The sequence below is a fragment of the Megalops cyprinoides genome, chromosome 21, assembly GCF_013368585.1.
Source record: "Megalops cyprinoides isolate fMegCyp1 chromosome 21, fMegCyp1.pri, whole genome shotgun sequence".
In the NCBI taxonomy this organism is placed as follows: domain Eukaryota; kingdom Metazoa; phylum Chordata; class Actinopteri; order Elopiformes; family Megalopidae; genus Megalops; species Megalops cyprinoides.
The window spans coordinates 9501609-9521919 of record NC_050603.1 but is presented as its reverse complement, the minus strand read 5'-3'; the positions used below and the strand labels follow the sequence as shown (position 1 = coordinate 9521919).

Below are 20311 nucleotides of genomic sequence, written 5' to 3'. Positions count from 1 at the left end.
TCTGAATCGTTTCTTGACCATATGAAATATGAATACATGTAGAAACAGGAAGGTTGAAATTCAGTAAGACAAGGTTTGATTAATTAAAAAAAAAATCCCATACTGAAAAAATGACAGTACTGTAACAAAAGGAACTTTCACCAAAAAATACACTCTGTTGCTAGCCAACCCAGTGGAAACACAACTTTAAAACTGGTTGTAAATCTGTCTCCTGCTTTCCTCACACCTTTAAGATGTGAGAAAAAAAGCTCAAACAGGTATCCATGTCAACAGACTTTTAACACTACCTCTAATAATGGGATAAGCATTCAGCAGCAACCCAAGAGAGTTATATGACATAGACAACTACCATACTCTCAGTGTACTTACAAACACAAGGATTATTTTCAGAAGCCGTGCTCTCATACAGATTCAGGATGAAGGAAGAGAGCTAATTTTAAACCCCCCAGTGTCGAAATTAAGCGCTCCCTACATTAGCATGCTAAAGGCCCCCAGGCCCTTAGCGGGGTGGAAAGGACGGTGTGTGTGTGGGAGGGTAATGTTTGTCTCTGGTGACAATTACTGCCCCTGCTAAACCTTTTTATCCCCTTTCAAGGGTGAGGGTGATTAGGAGAGGAAAGTTTAGATTTCCTGAACTTGAAATGGAAATGCAGCAGTGACAGACGCATCCAAGGGCTCAATCCGCATTGAGGTACAGGAAGGGGGGGTGGGGGGGATCATACGGGGGGGATGTGACTGTTCCTGGTTTCGCCCGGGCCCTGTGTTCTCCCTTGCTCTGACCTGCCCCCCTTTGTTGCACACTGTGACAGCTCTTCCTCCACTAATAAAATAACATTAAAATACAATAAAGATCCTGCAATAGAAACCAAAGTCATGATTGCAGTGGCTTTTCTAACCAATGGTGATATAACAATTTGAGGAACGAAGCTGCAATACCACCATTGTGCAAGAAAAAAACCCCAACTAAATCTGCTGTTAGAAGGATGCTGTGGCAAATAAAATAAAAATGGAAATCATCAAAAAATCTTTCACATTTCATTTCAGCCTTCATCAGACTGACTGAAGGTTACAAGTGAGTTTCATATCCACTACGCCACTCTGCCATCAAAAATTGCCTGTTCTAACTGCTAGTTAGGGCTCACGAGTAGACAGAAAACAAGACAAGAAGCTCATATCAATTCCAATAAGTTCTCTTAACCTGAATACATTCAGTAAATATCCAGCAGCATCCATGGATAATGTTAACTGCATAAAAAATAAATCAATAACTTACTAAAACCAATGATCAGGATGGAAGTTTGACAGGATGCTGTATATGTAGAGAGAGTTGACAAGGTCCTGGTTAACTATCATGACAGTGGAGAGGACTCTACTTGCATCTGTTTTGCAGATTGCCATTTCCACATCATTGCAGTTTGCTCATCATTACAGTGGCTGTTGTGATGGAATACCAAATAGACAGCACCAACATCTGACCACGAAGAACTGAAACCGAGACAGCACCCCCCCCCCCCCCCATGCAAGGCCGATGGATCTGAAGCCCCTTGTTCCTCCTCCTCAGTTCATCTCATGTGCGTGCATGTGTGTGTGTGTGTGTGTGTATGTGTGTGTGTCTGTGTGTTTGTGCTCCCTCTCTCTCTCTGACTCTGTGAGCTCTCCTCAGACTGGGACAGTGTTTCCTCTTCCCAGGGTTTATTCATCCACCTCTCCTTGTTTACCTATTTAGGCCAGAGAAGAGCTCTGGAAAAATATGCTTATAACTGTCCCTTTGTGAAGCACCAGCCCTCTGTAATATTTCACACCGAGGTGAGTGTATGCTGCTGCTGAGCCAGACAGAGCCAGCGATGCTTAACCCTTAACCCTCTGTCAGAGACTGAGGTGAGACTGAGGGCGAGAGACAGAGGAAACATCTATCCTTAAAATAGGATCAGAAGACTGCATATGAGTATAGCATAATGCAGCGGATGGCTGTGTTTTCACTGGCTGGCCAACCCACTCTGAGAAATACACAGTGAATTTCCAAACAAAAGATGAGCAGTTAAATCCTATCAGAATGACGATGGTACATTTCATGTATAAAGGTGTGCAAGACTTTTGCTTTGTGGTACTGAGGTATGGGAAGAGGAGACAGTGAAGTTAGGCTCGACTGCCTACAGCCCATCCCAGGTACATTAGAGAGATTAAATACACACACATATAACAATTTTTTTTCATTCACCTTGTGAAACACATCGTCGCCCGCAGTAACAGACAGGTACATTTCGAGGATGTACGTCTGGTTAATGTCCAGCAGTTTTTTTTTTTCAGACTGAGTCAAATATGTTTTATTTAATTTTTCTTCAGTCTTCAGTAAATCATGACATCACCAGGAAAGTCGCTCCATATTCCTTTATTGCTCTTAACAACAGCATATGACAGAATATTCAGCAACTGTGCTGGTACATGTTGTTCAAGATATTGTGAAGAATAAAGAGAAATGACATAAAATCTACAGAACTGAATCTACAGAACTGTGTCTTCTTCGGTGTTTTCACTGAGAATCACTGAAACATTGTGGTAGTCAGTGTTTACTATTTATTTCCGTATTTTAAGTTATTTTATTTCTTTTCTCTTGGTTCGTGCTAAAAATGAACGCTTTCTCAAAAGGACCACGACGCTTACTCACAGTTGACCATCTTGAAATGACGGTTAGAACAGGTAGTTTGGAGGAAAACAGCAGTGCCTAGCGTGTCATTCACATTAGCAAAAACATTTAATAAATAATGATAAAATAAACAAAAAAAAATAAAGTAACATAAATTAATTAAACAAATATAAACCTGTCAAAATAGAAACCGAGTCAGGCATATTTTTATTATTCCCATCAAATAACGCAATCACTTAAAAAAAATCTTGTTAATCTAATACAGTCAAATAACGACTGCATTATGATTTATTGAGAACTTCTGATCATGTCTCCGCAAATTCATTCAAAATTCTCCTTCAGAGGTGTGTTTATATCTTAGATAAAACGTGGAAGCAAAATTAATGTTAGCAGCCAGGGTCGGCCCCCTCTCACCTCACGCCGGTCGACACCTCTGTACACAGATGCGTCAATCGCCACAGCCAACTAATGCCTCCAGCTACCCCCCAAAAACAAAAGATTTTCCATGTGTGTATTTGGGATGAGGCGTATTCACAAATACACAACTGAGTTCAAAGACAGTTTTTCCTGTTCTTTGATTTTTAGGACATCCAGACAACTAACGTAGTTCATTTATTCTTGTAAAAATAACCTTTTCAGCGATTGCTGTTCTTGTTGTGTATGTTTGTAAAAGACGTTTATTATGATCACTGTGCGGATTGTTTTTTCTTCTTCTTCTCGTTTTTTGGCTCATTTAAGCAAAAATATTAATATCTTAATTGAAAACAATTGCATAATGACCGAAGTCCATTATTTTGCATACTATCCTAGTTAGATGGTCATTTGGAATGAAAATGTGAAAAATTCCAGTCAAATGGGGTTCATTTTTCAAGAATTTGCCTACTTAAAGTCACATTCAGGTAATAAATTAAATTCAGTAACAGACCCGCATTAATTTCGTGCTCATTGCTTAATAAATAATATAATGCCCTAATACCGCTAATACAACATCTCCACTGCCCACAGAGCAAAAAGGTTTTAAGCGGAGACCACGCCCCAAAGAGGTGGTGTATATAGTAAGAAGCCACACCTATTTTCAACACGTAGGTCTTGGTGGGCCTTTAAACTCGAGGCCTGGAAGTTGGGATCGTTCAACGTTTCGCAGTCCACGGGGGCATTTGCAAAAACGCGGATTGTATTGCCTTTGAAATACGGACTTTACCTCAGCCCATCGGGAGACATGAGTTCCTCCAACTCAAGCCAGCGTTTAGATCATCTTCTGAGCGCCGTCGAGAGCGAGTTTCAGAAGGGCAGCGAGAAAGGCGATGCTTCTGAGCGGGATATTAAACTGGCATTAGAAGATGCGGAACTATGGACCAAATTTAAGGAGCTCACCAACGAGATGATCGTAACCAAGACGGGCAGGTCTGTTCAGTATTGCCTCATATACGTTTTTATGACGTTTATTATTAAAACGTAACAGAAAATGCGTGTATCGCAATCAGCCATAAGTAATATAGCTGTAATATACTATTCTAACACCATTGCAAATATTATGACGCTACTTTTTCAAGAGAAGATGAAAATAAAACCCATGATGGATTTAGTAACATGAAAGCCAATCCAAAAATAATTGTCAATATTTGGTAGTTTACTATAATGACTATACACGTATCTCGTGACCCAACACCCTCTTCGCCAACAAGGCTATTTTTTTACTTATTATTTGCTTATTATTTTATGTGTTTCAGGCGCATGTTTCCAGTACTCAGAGCAAGTGTGTCGGGCCTGGACCCAAACGCCATGTACTCTGTTCTTTTGGACTTCGTGGCGGCGGACAACAACCGGTGGAAATACGTCAACGGCGAGTGGGTTCCAGGCGGTAAACCCGAGCCGCAGAGTCCCAGCTGCGTCTATATCCATCCAGACTCTCCAAATTTTGGAGCGCACTGGATGAAAGCACCTGTTTCGTTCAGCAAAGTAAAGCTGTCTAATAAATTCAACGGGGGCGGACAGGTAAAAACTACTAACGACACTTTTGGCTGTCCTTTCTTCATTTTATTGTCATAGATTTTATTGGTGTATCAAATGTTGCCATTGTTGTCAAGTGTTGATTGTTGTCAATAGGACAATGCTGAGTTGTCAGCTGTCGGGAGGCATTTACAGTGACAAAGTGGCATTTATATTACAATATTTATGTTAAATATGATTGCATTCCGAGAGTAGGCCTATCATGTTTGAAACATTAAGAAAATTAGTTGGGGTTTTTTTGATAACCCCAATCGTACTTTTAATACAAAAAGATTATTTTGAGTAACTGGAGACTTTAGGAGTTGGCAACAGTGAAATGGATCTGACAAGCAGATGAATTCAGAGATGAACAATTTTGCGCGTAACAGTTACATTGAAGTCTAAGCAGCTAATACATGCTAAAGCATATTCGATGCATATTCAGACTAATATCATTTCCGCAGATTATGTTGAACTCCTTGCACAAGTACGAGCCGCGGATACACATCGTCAAAGTCGGCGGGATTCAGAAGATGCTCAGCAGCCAGTCTTTCCCAGAGACGCAGTTCATCGCTGTCACCGCCTACCAAAACGAAGAGGTGAGGCACGCTCTCTTTAAATTGATAGATCTTACATCCTCGTGTTTTCATTGATTAGGGAGTGTAGTTTTCTGAATTCAGACTGGAAGGAAGAAAACATTTATGAATTCATTTTGTGATGCTAATACATTCTAACAAGCTCAATTTTGCCATCATTCCTTTAGATCACAGCTCTGAAGATCAAGCACAACCCCTTTGCAAAAGCCTTCCTGGATTCAAAAGAGAGGTACAAATGGTACATCTTAAAATAAGCAAGTCTCTCTGTATTTTCATTAATACAGAGAAGAGCCTTTGAGATGAGACATGGATTTACATGTAGGATTTGATCTGTGTTCACCCTCTTTTTGCTCAAAGAATGTTGTAAATCTGATTTGCAGGAGTGAACACAAGGATGTTCCAGAGCTTGGAGGGGACAGTCAGCAGGCAGGATACTCACAGCGTAAGGCATCACACACACGCACACAATGCACCTCTTTTTACACCTACAGCTGTCATTAAAGATAAATGTCACTGTTCCACTGCGAAAGACTGACAGTATGCGTTTACCGACAGTAACTACACTTAAAAAGAGATGCTAGGGGTCAGTGATGTACTGCTGGTTTAGAAAGAAACTTAAACATGCTCACACCAGTGCTAAGTATGCCACATTTGTGATCACCTTGGACCTCTCTGATACTTGGTGGTTTCCTGATCTTATTGGTGTCAATCCACCATGCTCTGAGAGGGGAAGGTGCAACACAGCATTTGGTATTAGCCACATAACCGCCACATGGCACTGTGCATCCCTCACTGGCGTGATCACTTTATATCCCATATTCCTGCTTTTCTGATCTCTCTCATTTTTTCCCCCTGCAGTCGGTGGTTGGTTTCTGCCTGGCAACAGCACCATCTGCCCCAACACCAGCCCCCCTCAGTTCAGTGGAGGTGCAGGCCTCTCCTCGGGGTCCCACTGTGAAAGATACAGCAGCCTGAGGAGCCACCGGGCCGCGCCGTACCCCAGCCACTACACCCACCGTGCCCCCAGCACCAGTGAGTTGTTTTCCTCCTGCCCTAGTACAGTTTTACCGTATTCAGTGGCTCTTGTCAGTCCCTTAACTGCTGAACTATTACATCATAATGTGTGACATCACCAGAAGTGAGCTGACAGTGTCTGTTTCTACGTTATAATGTGTCACCCTCATTTGAAATGCTAATCACAGTCAGCGATGCTTAGTCCTTTACTTTTATCCATACTGGCGCAGGTAGACATTGTCTAACAGCTAAGTCGGAGGGTTGGTTTGTCTGTTTTGGTGTTTTTGCTGGCACTAATGAAAAATTTTGTTTGTGCAGATAACTACCTAGACAGTTCGTCGAGTGGCATAGCGAGTCACGACAGCTGGTCAGCCCTGCAGATCCCCAGTTCTAGTGGGATGGCCTCCCTTGCTCACACCACCAACACCACACCTACTCCCAGGTGAGCCCCGCGCCGTGTCCACCCCATCACAGCCTTCCAATCAGGGGAAAGAGTGGAGACCACGACCCCCTCTGTCACAAATACAAAAAATTCTCTCTCCTGATATTACCCATTGCATCTCTCCTCCACTGTCTGGTCCATTTTTAACTGTGGTTAACCCAAATTATGCCATATGCAGCTTATTGTCCTTATTTTTTTTTCCTTTCGACTATATCCCAGTCATTCAGTATGGAGAAACATGATATTTTGTGCAGCATTGTCATGTTCTCTGTATTTCTGTCTTGTCTGCAGCCAGTACCCTAGCCTGTGGTCTGTCACCGGGACAACACTGACCCCCTCAGGGTCCCCGCCCAGCTCCATCACAGGCGGGCTGACGTCCCAGCTTCTGCGGGGCTCCTCTGTCTCCTACTCCTCCCTCACCTCCACCCTGCCCGCCTCCTCCTCCTCCTCCATGTACGACACGGGGCTGACAGAAGTGGGCGGCAGCGATGCCCAGTTTGAGAGCTCCATCGCCCGACTCACTGCCACCTGGACCCCAGTGGCCCAGAGCTATTGAGCAGCAGTGACAGCCGGCCCCCCCTCTCTGCCCCCACCCTCCAGTCCTCTTCCCCACCCCACCAGTATTCCCCCAGATGGTGTGTCAGAATCCAAACTTCCTTTGTGAGAAGGAATCTGGAGGCTGATCGTGCTTTCAGAGACTCGCCCGCCCAGGTCAGACCCCCGCTCAGGCGGTCTGTTCCAAAACCTGAAGGGGGCTCCTCCCATTCCTGCTGGCCTGTGGTACTCTTTCCCTGCAAGTGACAATCTGAAAGAAGGAAGTGCAATAAGGACAACTGATGGCCCCTGTTCCAGCAGCGGCGGCGAACTGGGCAAACATCCTGATGTCATGCGGTCGTGCTACCGCGCGAACACAGCGACGCTAACCCAGACCTTCGAGACCGGACTGCAGGCACCATCAGCGCGGCACCATTTCGTTCATTTTTAACATTCTGAACTATTGAGATATTTTGAACTGTCGGGACCGAAATGTCTGTGTGTTTAAATTAACATTGACCGTCATTGTCATACTCGTATGCTTTCCTCTTCTCGATCTTCGCCATGTGTTTGAGCGCTGTGATGTGTGACACTATGCTGCACTTCTTTCATTCTGTCGCCTCTCGCTGAAAACCATGAATTCTATTGTAAATACCTTATTTGTATTCCCTGGACCCATTGTAAGCATTATTTATGTAATTTTCTAAATAAATTAAAAGTTTCTTTTTTTTCCCACGGCGGTTTGACCCTCTTGTTTGCCCCAACGCACATTGCACCTTATTCATTTTTCAATTGTAAGGAGGTTGAAGGGACCTCACTGCACAGAGCTGGTGGTGCAGTTTGTGTGAGCTGCATGAGATAAGGAAAGAATTTTTACATTTGTCTACATAATCTGACACAGTTTCAGACAATTACAATCTGCCCAGGGGAGCAGTCATAGCTGTTTGTATACTATTCTGATGATTTTTGATACAACTGACATTCCACCACCACACCCATTTTACAGAATGCTGTTGCAAATATAGTTTACTCTTAAAGTAGCATGGAATGCAATTTGGCTTGTATCATTTACCAAACAGAAACCCTCACATTCAGTTTTAACCATCCAACAATCAATTCAAACTGTACAATGTTCAGAAGAAAATAGCAGGAGTTGTGTCCTTACACACCTTTATATCCAACACCACACAATAAGTATCATATTGCTGTAACACCACCATGACCCTTGAATGATGGCCCTAGCTGAAACGATAGGCAGGCCTATAGTGACACCACTGTGTCTACCTTGTTTTTCATCTAGGCTGGAGATACCAGCAAATAAACTACTCACCGGGGGATGACTGTAGAGTAGAGATGGGAATAATGTGTATATATATGTTTTATAAAAGTGAACCTACCCCAAAGTCTGTATGATAACCTAATCATTGCCTTAGAAATGACGATGTCAGAAGATACAGGGTGTGTACTTGGCACTGTGAGAGCTGCCTGTGAAACCCTAAACAAACGTATCTTTAAGTAATTATTTCTGACTTATTCAGGTAAATAAAGGCCAATTGGAACTCTGTGGTCACCGGTTGGGCAGGGCTAAAGAAGTGATAGTCCCAGTTGGATTCCGGAATTCTGTGAATATTCTGATCACATGATCAGAGCAAGGCGTGAACACAGCGAGGGAGCTCCTGTTAACAACAATGACACTTCAGACAACTGAGTCTGACACATGTTCAGAATTCCATATGTTGTCTGTGAGGTAATTCCAGCTGACAACATTTTAATTTATATCAACCAGGATAGTGAACTGAGAACTTCATTCTCTTGTGTGATGACCTGGGTTCCTTGAAAACAGAATTATGAAACATCAAGGCATGACTTCAGGTTGTCTTCATCTCACGTCACAAAAGTGTTTATCACTTCAATGTTGCTAAATGATCATTATTAAATATTTCTATGCTTGTTGATTGCTCTAGCAGCTAGTGTGCCTTAATTCAAAGTGAAAAGTAAAGAAAGTGCATCTGGATGGTTAGCTGTCCTACATATGGCCTGTTGGTAATGCAGTGCTCTAGATACTGTAGAGTAGCTCCTGTGCTATGCAGTGCATGCCCTTTCTGTATATACTATCCTCACAGCCTGGTGAAAGCGTGCGGGAGGACATGGCGTGTCCGTGTGTGTCTAAGAAAGTGTGAGACAGTGACGTCATCAGTAAAGTGACAGCCGTGGGGGGGGGGGTGGTTACGGGATGATTGAACACTCCGCACTGGGACTCAAATGAAGACTCTGTGGTCCCGGGCCAAGAGACGGACACCAATAAAGCGGAGGTGTGGAGCTGTCTCTGTGCTGAACTCAGAAGCACGGAGTCACCGTGCAACATGCCAATGCAGCACAATGTATTTCAGAGCAGTGGAGAGATTTGGCAAATTAAACTCGGGGATTCAACACCTACTGTATATCCTGGAGTTCTATAGCTTATATCATTCAAAGTGTCTGAGCTGTTTTAAAATTCATAATTCACATACTGCGCAGCACATTCACACAGCTGCGTTTATACGGGTTTACAGAGTCTAATCCCTATGTAACTTGCTGCCTTTACTATGAGGACCCACAAATGTGTATGAGTTTATGTGTGTGTGTATTTGTGCACTGTTTAAAGATAGTCCTCAGAAGCAGCTGCACATATTGTGCAGCACTTTCACACTGCTACATTTATTCAGGTTTACAGAGTCTAATCCCTGTGTGACTTGCTGCCTTTTCTACGAGGACCCACAAATGTGCATGCATTTGTGTGTCTGTGTGTGTGTTTGTGTGTTGTTGTAAAGATAGTCCACAGAAGCAGCTGGGCGGTGGAGCGCACACACATCCTTACTCAAAGCTAGTGTGCTAAAGACGTATATTTCCCCAGCTGTGCCACTGCTGGTGCCCGGTGACATGTGCCTTCCTCCGAACGGAGTAGTGGGACTGCATCCGGCCTGCCTTCACTGTTTGCCTCGGGTAATTGAGCTCCGAGGATTAGCCCTGCGGCCCGGCCTCTCCACCCCAGACCGAGCATGGCGCAAATACGCTTTTGAGGGACTGATGTGTGTGTGCAGAGTCCGCCATGCGAGCTTAGGAAACCTGCTTTCATCACCTGTGGAGAATCAGAGACGTGGACCCAGAGCAGCTGGAACAAACTTCAACTGCCCCCTACCTTGAGCCTGACACTCAAGCAGGGGACCTCCACATCCAGGACAGCAGGGATGTCTGCTTTTAGTCTTATTCCATGCTGTTGCAAGGTCCTCCGTACATAAAGCCTTGGGACTCATATAGGACTCATCATAGACGACTCACTCAGACCATTTCATTGAAACACAGAACTAACCCTTTCGGCAATTATCACTCTTCATTGAACCACGAGACTACCCATAATACTGAGGTGCATAAGTGGAGTCTGTGGGACTTTCTGTGGAATAGAGCCATTCATTGCACCCCCAGAGTGAATTGGAGTGTATATGTTGTGTATATGTGTATGAATGTATTTGCAGTAAGTGATCCCTATGAGTCTCCCAGCCTGGCAGGAACATGCAGGCAGAGATCTCCATGGGTTTTCTAGCCTGTGAATGGGAGACAGAAGCAGAGATCTCTGTTTGGCTCTGTGAATTCTGCCCTGTCTCTGACGCTGTGCCCCCCCGGCCTCTCCGGGTGATTTATAGACTGAAATCAAGCGGCCAGGTCTGGAGCAGGCCGCCGTGTTTGCTGACCCCCCCCCCCCCCCACCACCACCCCACGGTCCGTCCTCTGTTCTCTGTGAGGCTTCGCTAATGAAGAAATTTTCGGACTCTGGTGAGACATTGCTGTCAGCTGAGTCCGCTACCCACTCCCCCCCACCCCCCCACCCCCCCTTCCCTCCTCCATCAACCCCTACCTGTCACCCTCCACCCCTACCAGTCCCCACTCCGCCCTCTTGTCTGACTGGGTGTAAGTATAGACAGTAAACTTTACGCTGAGGGCCGCTGCCTATAGATCACATGCATTGCTGGAGTATTTCCATGTGTACAACTATTCACTGCTCACCATGCCAACCAAAGGACTCCAAAACTGATGGGAGAATAACAGAAACACAGTTTCCATCCTCTTACACACCTACTGGCCGAGAGACTTGTAGAGGGTCGCAGGTTAAATCCCAGATGAGGCAGCAGGGAGTCGGACACACACACCTTGAGTAACTGAACATCAGTCCCTTAAGTAAATGTCAAATAATATGAAAAAACACAAGTAAAAAGTATTAAACAGTAATATGTACTTATATATAATTAAAATAATAATAAAGATAAAAAATATAGATTGACATGTCTAATATAAAAAATATAGCTCTATATCTTTATCTCTATATGTGTTTCATATTTAATGTCCAGGCTCTCTACCAACTGAAATGAACAATTCAAGAGGGGGTTGACCTGACGCTTCACTGGAAACTGCAGAAAAAGTTGTTAAAATATAGGATGTTTTATGTAGATGCAAAACAATACTTTCCATTTCTAGTAGCATATTGTAGATGCTCTCACTTTTAGAAAATTAGAATTGTAATACAGAGGGACATCAATATCAGTAGACATTGTTTCTCCCAAAAAGCAAGAGCTTTTGCTTAGCATTTGCTGAACAGAGCTAGAGAGCAAAATAGTTCCACCTGGTGGCTAATGTGGATTCACAGCCTTAGAATTCAACAAATGCCTAAATAAAGAAGCAGTTGACATGCTTCACTCATCTTTTTTCTCTATGACCAACTTTGGGCCAGAAAGTCCTAAAGCACGTCTCTGCCTCATTTTGCATGTTACAAAGATAAGGATTGACCAAGCAACCATAACTGCATGTAATAAGACTTCCGAAGCATCTTCATTCTCATTTATCCTTTATTAAGAGATGCTAAGATGTTAGTCTTATGACTGTTTCACTGCCTCCTGACTGCTAGTGGACAACAAAAGCCTTAAGTGCTGTTCCTGTGAAATTCAATGACAAGCGATGGCGTCATGGTGTCTGAATATGGATGTCTGCGATTCCATCATATTGGCAAATTGTTAAAACTCTCAGAGCAGAAACATATTTGCAGAAATCAGAAAAATGTGGGGGATTAGTTCTCAGTGGACAACCACGGACTGTTACTTCAAGTGGCCAGCAGGGGGCGATATAGCTTCACTCCAATGTTCAGTTGTGTCCATTTTACATTTCTGACTCCTTGGGCTTTCCCTGTCCCATGTCTGCCTCCTGTTGATGTCTAAGGCAAATTGCAGGCAGTTACAGCAATGGAGTAAGTGTGACTGAGCAAATATAAGTGAAAGTATGAATATGTGCAGGTGGTACAAGGTCACTCACCGTCCCCTCTACCCTCCTACCTCTCTTGGATTCCCAGAGTTCCATTTAGGAATCTGAGAATTTATTAAAGGAATGGAGGTTAAGCACTCTATTTAAGTGTACAACAGCACTGTCACACTTGTGATTTCAAGTTACAGTTTTCCATCACTACACCACACTGTCAACTCGCTCAGCCTCTGCCCTGTTTTTGGACTGGCAAAACCACTCCTGGGATTCACTAATGACAGAGACCCCCTGGATCAGGGGTCAAAGGTCAATGTTTTGGAACAGGCAACGTAACGGTATAATTTTCCCAGGTCTTCCACACATGGTAGCAAATATGGTCCCACATTAATTACTCATCTGAACAAAGGCAGAAATGTGTTTTCTAATACACTGTAGCTATCCCTGAATTAAGGCCATAACAGGGACTGGCAACAATGATCTAATCCTGTACCTTACAGAAAATCACAATCAAAAGACTCAAATGTGGCTGATTGGAGCCTCAAACTAAATTTGGCCTCTGCTAAAATTAGCCAAAACTGACAAACTTTTCTTCGTGCAAAAGGGTGTTGAACTTCCCATCTGTCGAGAAACTAAGTCCTAAAACAAACCATGTGATGACATGAGGCTGTGCAGTTTGAATTTGTTTATTTAAAAAAAAAAAAGCCAAACTCTTCTCCTTAAATATTCCTAACACACTGAACAGGTGCAACAGGGTGCAGAGTGAGACTTAACATTTAATATCTTTAACAACAAGAACAAAGAGACAAGGGCAATGCCAGCTCCTGCTCTCCAGACGGAAGTGGCGATGCTGCGCTCCACGCCTGCAGCTTGGAGGGGTCCGGGTTCGAAGGCAGCTCTCTCTGAGGAACCCTTCAGGCTCCTCTCAGCTGAACTTGGCTTTGGAGAAGTCCATCTCCGGGTGCTGAGCCATGAACCTGAAATCAGATTTAGAGAATTGGTCAAACGTTTGTTCTGATTTCTGAGCTTTTAGCACGACAAATGAAATCATACCGCTGATAATTAATGAAGGCAAAGAAGTTGAAGAGTGCATCTGTCTGTTCTCTTAGGTTGGGAGGTGACTGTGATCCTTGGTCATAATTTGGATTAAAACAAGAGCGAAACAGACATTGCTGCAAGGCTCCACCAGGCTAACCTTGTTAGCACTGCTCATGTAGAACTGTCTCTCAGACTGCTCCTTCCCCTGATAAACACCAACCTTACTGCAGGTGCTGCCAATTCTCTTTCTGAGTGATGTATGCAAGGCCTTCCAGAGATCAGCATCACTTAATTACTATAACCTAATTACTCGGCCTCTACTAGCAGCAGGAACTCACTGAACTGCCACATTCACTCCTCTGTCATGAGACTACTAGCCATCACACACTCGCGCGCGCGTGCGCGCACACACACACACACACACACACACTCACACACTCACTCACTCACTCACACACACTCAAAAATACATGCACACATACATACACTGGCAGACAACCACACTCACTTTTTGAGAATGTCCTGTTTCTTCTGCTCCTCGGAGGTGGGTAGGCCCATGGACTTCTGCCTCTGATCATACATCATCTTCTCCACCATGCTGCGGGTCTCTCCATCCAGGTCCGAGAGCTACAGGGGTGGAAAAGAGAGGGGAGGGACAGGGGAACATGAACACTTATTTTACCCTGCAATTCAGCTCCTACAAGAATGATTACAGAAAAAACAGTCATCGAGGAAAGCATTCATGTGTTCTCCTTGCCGTAAAAGATGACAAGACAGACTCTTGGGTCAACCCTCTTACCTTGGAGTTCTCTGGGCAGATTTTCTTAGTGTTAATTTCAGGGTCCGTGGTCACCATCTTATTCCACCACTCCATTTTGTTTATCTGAAAGTTGGATGAAAGCTGAGTGTCATTCTGTGTGAAAATACACTGCATACTGCATTCATGTATTACAGGAAATTTCAAGCCAATGACCGTAATTGCTGCACCATAACAATTTCAGAATAATGTCTGCAACATTCCTAGTTCAACTGTTTCATTACTACTGCAGCAAGAGACAGAAAGTATCATTTGCTATGGTTTCACATTTACCATATAACCCTAACACGTCCCCCCAAATCAATGTGAATTGTCCAAGAAGAAAAAGAAAAAATTTCACGGTTGCTTCCTTTTGTTTCTGATCAAAGGAAGAGAACTGTATACCACTAATGAACTAAGACGTTTGTCAACCTCTCAAATGATCATGTTCAAATATCTTGTCTTTTACGGTATGTTGTATAGCATGGGGTTTAAAGCAGGTCCACCAGCACCGCTTCCTTTTAATCCTTCCATGTTTTTTTTTTTTCCATAAAACAAAGTTGAGTTAAACTAAGCACTCGGTGAAGTGTATGTTCCAATACAGTACTGCTGTGTTCTGCACCCCTGTGCAGACATATCCCTCCAAAAACATAAATATCTTTAGTACCCCACATATCCCTTTAATCTTTAATTGGCTCATGGATGCCAGGTACATTTCTAGCATTCTACAGGTAGAATCTAGGTAAGACAGGCCCCACCAAACTGACATTGACTCACAGCTACCCTAGAACACTGGCTGGTCAGCTACTGAAGAGAACACCATTAGGAGACAGCCTGATGTCTGTTCCTACTTACCTTCTCCAGGTGGACGGTGACCACCTTGCCATCCTCGATGAGCCAAGAGCTCTCCTCCACCTTCACCTCGTTGTACAGCTGCCCGTCGATCACGGGCGGGTGCCCCTTAAGCCCCACCTTCAGACTCCGCCTCTGTACGTCCACCACCACATCCTTCCCCTTCAGGCGGAACTTCACGTCGAAGGGCACCAGCAGCTGGGGGGAGGCATTAACAGGACGGACACAGTTCAAACTGACGGTCCTGTCACCCATACTACTTTCCATCTGATGCACTCGTTACTACATGTAATTATTAACCTCCAAGATTCTCATTTTAGTGCTTAAAAAAAGAAAAATGGCTGCTGTCTCCCTGTCAATTGTTCTTTGGTTCTCAACTGACAAAAAAACACTCACGTCCACTTCTGACAGGGTCTGCGTCCACCTGTAGTTGGGAAGGTCGGCCCCATTGCCAGCGTTAGGCTTCAGCTTCCCCTTGTCCTTCTCGTCCTCTTCGCCCTCTGAATCGGACTGGGATGGGGATCAAAAAAAACATGCAGGTAAGTCACCTTACTTACACATTAGATTACAGCACAAATCAAGAAAAAAGCACTCAAGGTGAAGGATGCTTAAGCATTTCTGAGGTAAGCCTGCTAAAGAAAATATATTATGACGGGTAAAAACACTGCAGTTCTGAAATAACTGGACATAATGCAAATACTTTAAACCTACACCTGACTGTAACCTAGGGGTAAAGTTTTCTAAATGTAGCTAAGTTAGTAAGGATTTCACATTCAGGAGCTTTGTATTTAATGTGTCATATTTTTTCCACAAGTATCTAGCTTATTAGACAGTCATTCAGTGACCATGTTCAAAGGCACGGTATGTATTGCTGCTGATCCTTCTGTGTTGCTTGCACACTATATCTATACATGAGATAATATGAAAATACACCTCTAAAATGGGGTTCAGTGAGAGATTTTTCCCTCCAGATCTGGGAAGAAATCCAGTGAGAGGGTGGGGTGCAGTCACAGAGCTGTTGGTTCAGCATACTACGTGCTCACCGTCAGTGTGGTCATTTAACCACACCCCCCTTTCACGCCTGTAAAGAACTCACCGCTTTGTCCCCCTCAGCTCCTGAATTCTCTGTGCTGCTCTTCGGAAGCTCCTCCTTTTTGTCTGCATGCTTCTGTGACAGAAAGAAAGAGGCCACATGGCACAGTCAACCCAACACCGGATTTACAGGCATAAAGGTGTTGGCTACAGGTGTCGACTGAACAGGTGCATAATGTTGGAATGAGATCCCAGGTGGCACACATAGACACTGTCTCTCTCTGTAATCCAATGTTATGTCCCAATGAATTACACTTTAGTTTTGCTTAACTTGTGTTAATTGTGACTTACACAATTAATATGCATACTGCATAGATTAGCAGTATGTGTTATTTAGTGCCATAATCTGTTACCAACCCCCTACCCCCTAAAATGATGCCAGTTATGACCATTAAGTCAGACACAAAGTCAGACCAAAAGATCAGAGACCACATGCAATAAACTAGGAACATTACTTCAATTACCTAAACCAAGAATGCAACACTGAAACAGACACACCAAAGTCTGTGTGGTCAAGACCTATAAAAACAGTGAACAAGAGACCCCACCTGGTCAATCTCTGATTGCAGCCTCTCAGCCTCCTCGTCTGTCAGCTCCTTGATCCTTGGCTCTTCCTCTTCTTTGCTGGCCTTCTTCCTCCTCCTCTCCTCCTCTTCCTCAGCCAGCCTGGCTGCCCTCTCTGTCTTCTCCCGCTTCTCCTTTTCCTGCCGGGAGAGCTTCTCCCTGTGTGCCTTGAGGGCCAACTGGCTGTGGTGAGCAAAGGCCTCCTTCACCAACTACAGAGGGAAGGAGATAGAGGAACCGGGAGAAGAAAAAGTGAGGGAAGGGGAGAGAGGAATGGAATATACATGTATCATGCGCTTTAGTTCATTGCTCAAAGACACATTTCTCTGGACACACTGTGGTTAGACTGAATGTCCTCTCCCACTGGGATCTGATGGCTGTAACTCACCTTCTCTGGGGCCCCAGTTTCCCCGCCAGTGAAGAAGTCTGTTTTGCGTCGGAGAAAGCTGAAGAAGGTGTTTACCAGCTGCCAGGGAAGACACGATACAAGCTCAAAACCCCCGAAGTTCTGTGATGGCTTCATTTATCTGGTTCTGGTCAATCATCTTACAGGTGTCATGATACATAAATATCAGTGCCCATGCCAACACTGTCCTGTAAACTTTTTATCTTGTAATAAGCAATTCTATAGTAAAAGATCAACATATGAGACTGTAATAATAATACAACATAAGTATCTAAAGGAGCATCCTGTGGACGCGACACCTGACCTTTGCATGGCCATTCCCCGCATTCCATAACTGTAAGTGTGAGAGGTGATAGACACCTAAAGTTTATAGTAAGATAGAAATGAGGACTGAACTCACTGTACAGCGGTCTAACCAGTGACAGGGCACAAACAGTGGACTTTACTGGTTTTGATGTTAACTATACACTATACTATACACTATACACTTTTAAAAAAAACTGGATTCAATATATGTGGTTGAAACCAATGAACAATCGTGACTGTGGTAGGCAAAGTTGTGACTGTCGGAAATTAATAAGCCACACACACAGAGTACACATGTATAACTACTACAGCTTCCCGTGATCACCTAAGAATGCTTTTTCAACCACAGACCTCATATTAAATATGTTTTACTGGTTCCACAACCAGCTAACCTGCTAAGCAAAGATTCAAGCCCATGATGTTTCTTACTGATCTGCCAACTTAAAATAACAGATTTAACATTAGATAATTCGTCAGTTAGTTACCAGCCTGACTAGCTACAGCTTCATCGGTCACTTAATGTTAGCTAACGGTATGTGACAACAAACCCTACTGATGCACGCGCTAGCTAGCTGGTTAGCTATGTAGCTTTAGCTTTATAGTAGCTTGGTAGCTAAGACAATGCTCAGCAAACTACGGTTAGCAAACCTACGATAAATTTCACTGTGAAACTAGAATCGGTTGCTAGCTTATCCAGGAGATTTTTAGGATCAAACACTTATCATCCCGCACAGGCTCTTCTGCGTAAACTAGCACCGGTGCGATTAGCTAGTTAGCTATTTTTTGTAATCGAAGCTAGCTAGTTAGCAGCGGCCAAAATCGCGTCCCTATCTCCCATCAAATCCACAATTTACCTCTTGTACTCCACCTTCGTGTTGTTGTGCCATAACAAGTAGCATCCCATCGTACTTCTCTTCATCATCACCCATCTTAAACACTAACAGATTTTCAAGGGGAAAAACTCCTTGGCGACAGCTAACCGAAAACACCGAAGGCGCAGTTAAACGTGCAGTCACGCTCCTGCGGCTGTGTGAGGAAGTACTTCCTGGAAACAAGTAACGCCTTCGTTTCTATGACAAAGAAAAACAGACAAATAGAAGATCAGTATTTTAATTGGCAGCAGATATATCCAATAAATCAGTCGTATTAAGGCGGGTCAGCCCTTTTCACCCATTCTACGTCTTAAATATACACGATGGGCAACCGGGCGCACAGAAAAGAGCAGAATATTCTCGAAGGATGGTGGACAGCAGCATTAACTAAATGTGTGTTGACCTATGATGACCTAATCAATCATGTCAATATAATTAGTATCATTTGAAGTCATTACTAGTGCTCGATAAACTGCCCAGTCGTATTTCCTCAGTTCCACTCTCTATGGCCTTTACCATATTTAAAACCAATACCCATCACCCTCCTACATCAGGTACAGCACTAACACTGTCAGTTGCAAACCTGCTGTGACTGGCACCTCTGCTGAACACACTGATGACAAATAATTAAAAACATCTGCACTGTGCATCAGTCAACCTTTCACCGAAAACATACTGAAAACTTACTCTCTCTGACAAAATAGTTCCTCTTAAGCCTCCCACATTTTCCATCATATAGAGGATTTTCCACTATTGCCACAGCTAAATCCTGTGTGTATCATGCCACCCGAAGCTTCGTAACTGTAACAAATCCATTAATATGAATGTTTAATTGATATGAAATGCAAGAACAACTGAACCAGAACAGAGCTTGCTAAAGTAGTCAACTATCACAACACTCACACCCATGTGATGAGCAGTGAACTGCTACGAGAGAGAAGAAAGGTATGAAAGGAGAGCTATTTAATGTACAGTGTGGCTTATCCATGTCTCTTGGTGCTCTTTACTAAAGCACTGAAACAGGTCAGCTCTGAAGGCCTGCAAAGATGATTCTCAAATGGTGGGTCTGGCGTCACCAACAAAGAAATGCTTCCTTCTCAGGGTTTGTTTTCTTTGCACTGCAGAGCAACATAGCAACAAGATACATCACTACTAATGCTCTGGGCTAATTCAGAAACCCTCATTCTTCTTTGTGGATAATGCTTTTCACCGGAGTGGATATCCATACTGTTTCTAACAGTTGCTAAGTTAACACCCAAGCTCTTGTTTGTTCCTTATTAAAATTTTGGTTTGTGTGTCACTAGATTTTTTTTTTTTTTTGCAGCCATATTTAGGTCAAAAGTGAAAGAGGGAAAGTGAAAGAGGGGCTTCAGTCCCTGGTGTTTACACATGGTGTGGAAGTGAAATGCTACTTACCCCTCAGCTGGACTCTTATGCATTTCCAGCTAGAGGGAATCTAAACAGAAATTATTTGTATGCCTCCTCGAAATTGTGTCCTACATTATTCCATTATTTATTATTAACATGTGTTTACCACTACAGTATTACAAGCATTTGGAATGGAGATGAATAAAAGCACACATATAATGAGTTCATGATATTTCTGAAACAAAGAGTAGTTATTCTGTAGAACACGCAGAATATTCTGTAGTTACTTACTTGTGAGCTAATGCCACCTAGTGTGCTTATATGGTATGTCACAGTTCCCAGAGACATGGGACGTAGAGAGCAGAGATGTGGTGTCTGGCTGGTAGGATAAAACTTTTGGCTCAAAGCTTTAACTATTTTAATTTTTCCCTTCAGTCTCACTAGTATACATTACAGATAGTACAATGAGAAATGCAGTGATGATGGAGAGGAAGACAGGACTTGACACAGACCAGTAG

General features: G+C 43.4%; 2 protein-coding genes across 2 annotated transcripts; one reads left to right on the top strand and one right to left on the bottom strand.

Moving 5' to 3' along the window:
• Window positions 1-3863: 3863 nt before the first annotated feature.
• On the top strand, window positions 3864-7241 carry LOC118769018 (T-box transcription factor T-A-like). The gene is made up of 8 exons (XM_036516019.1): window positions 3864-4048; window positions 4375-4639; window positions 5098-5232; window positions 5397-5458; window positions 5610-5671; window positions 6088-6261; window positions 6562-6685; window positions 6977-7241. The coding sequence occupies exons 1-8, from the start codon at window positions 3864-3866 to the stop codon at window positions 7239-7241; spliced, it is 1272 nt and encodes a 423-aa protein (XP_036371912.1).
• A 5934-nt stretch (window positions 7242-13175) lies between these two features.
• On the bottom strand, window positions 13176-18586 carry nudc (nudC nuclear distribution protein). The gene is made up of 9 exons (XM_036515866.1): window positions 18408-18586; window positions 17230-17307; window positions 16826-17053; window positions 16282-16353; window positions 15582-15695; window positions 15189-15383; window positions 14337-14420; window positions 14046-14164; window positions 13176-13476 (listed from the first exon to the last, which is right to left on the bottom strand). The coding sequence occupies exons 1-9, from the start codon at window positions 18480-18482 to the stop codon at window positions 13425-13427; spliced, it is 1017 nt and encodes a 338-aa protein (XP_036371759.1). The 5' UTR covers window positions 18483-18586; the 3' UTR covers window positions 13176-13424.
• Between the last annotated feature and the right edge of the window lie 1725 nt (window positions 18587-20311).

Bases quoted from the DNA above. Each gene is read 5' to 3' on its own strand.
- nudc (XM_036515866.1), bottom strand. From the start codon at position 18,482: ATGGGTGATGATGAAGAGAAGTACGATGGGATGCTACTTGTTATGGCA. The intron at 17,308-18,407 runs GTAAATTGTGGA...CTTCCCTGGCAG, and splicing joins ACGAAGGTGGAGTACAAGAG to CTGGTAAACACCTTCTTCAG. The intron at 15,696-16,281 runs GTGAGTTCTTTA...TCCCCATCCCAG, and splicing joins GAGCTGAGGGGGACAAAGCG to TCCGATTCAGAGGGCGAAGA.
- LOC118769018 (XM_036516019.1), top strand. From the start codon at position 3,864: ATGAGTTCCTCCAACTCAAGCCAGCGTTTAGATCATCTTCTGAGCGCC. The intron at 4,049-4,374 runs GTCTGTTCAGTA...TATGTGTTTCAG, and splicing joins ATCGTAACCAAGACGGGCAG to GCGCATGTTTCCAGTACTCA. The intron at 5,459-5,609 runs GTACAAATGGTA...TCTGATTTGCAG, and splicing joins TTCCTGGATTCAAAAGAGAG to GAGTGAACACAAGGATGTTC.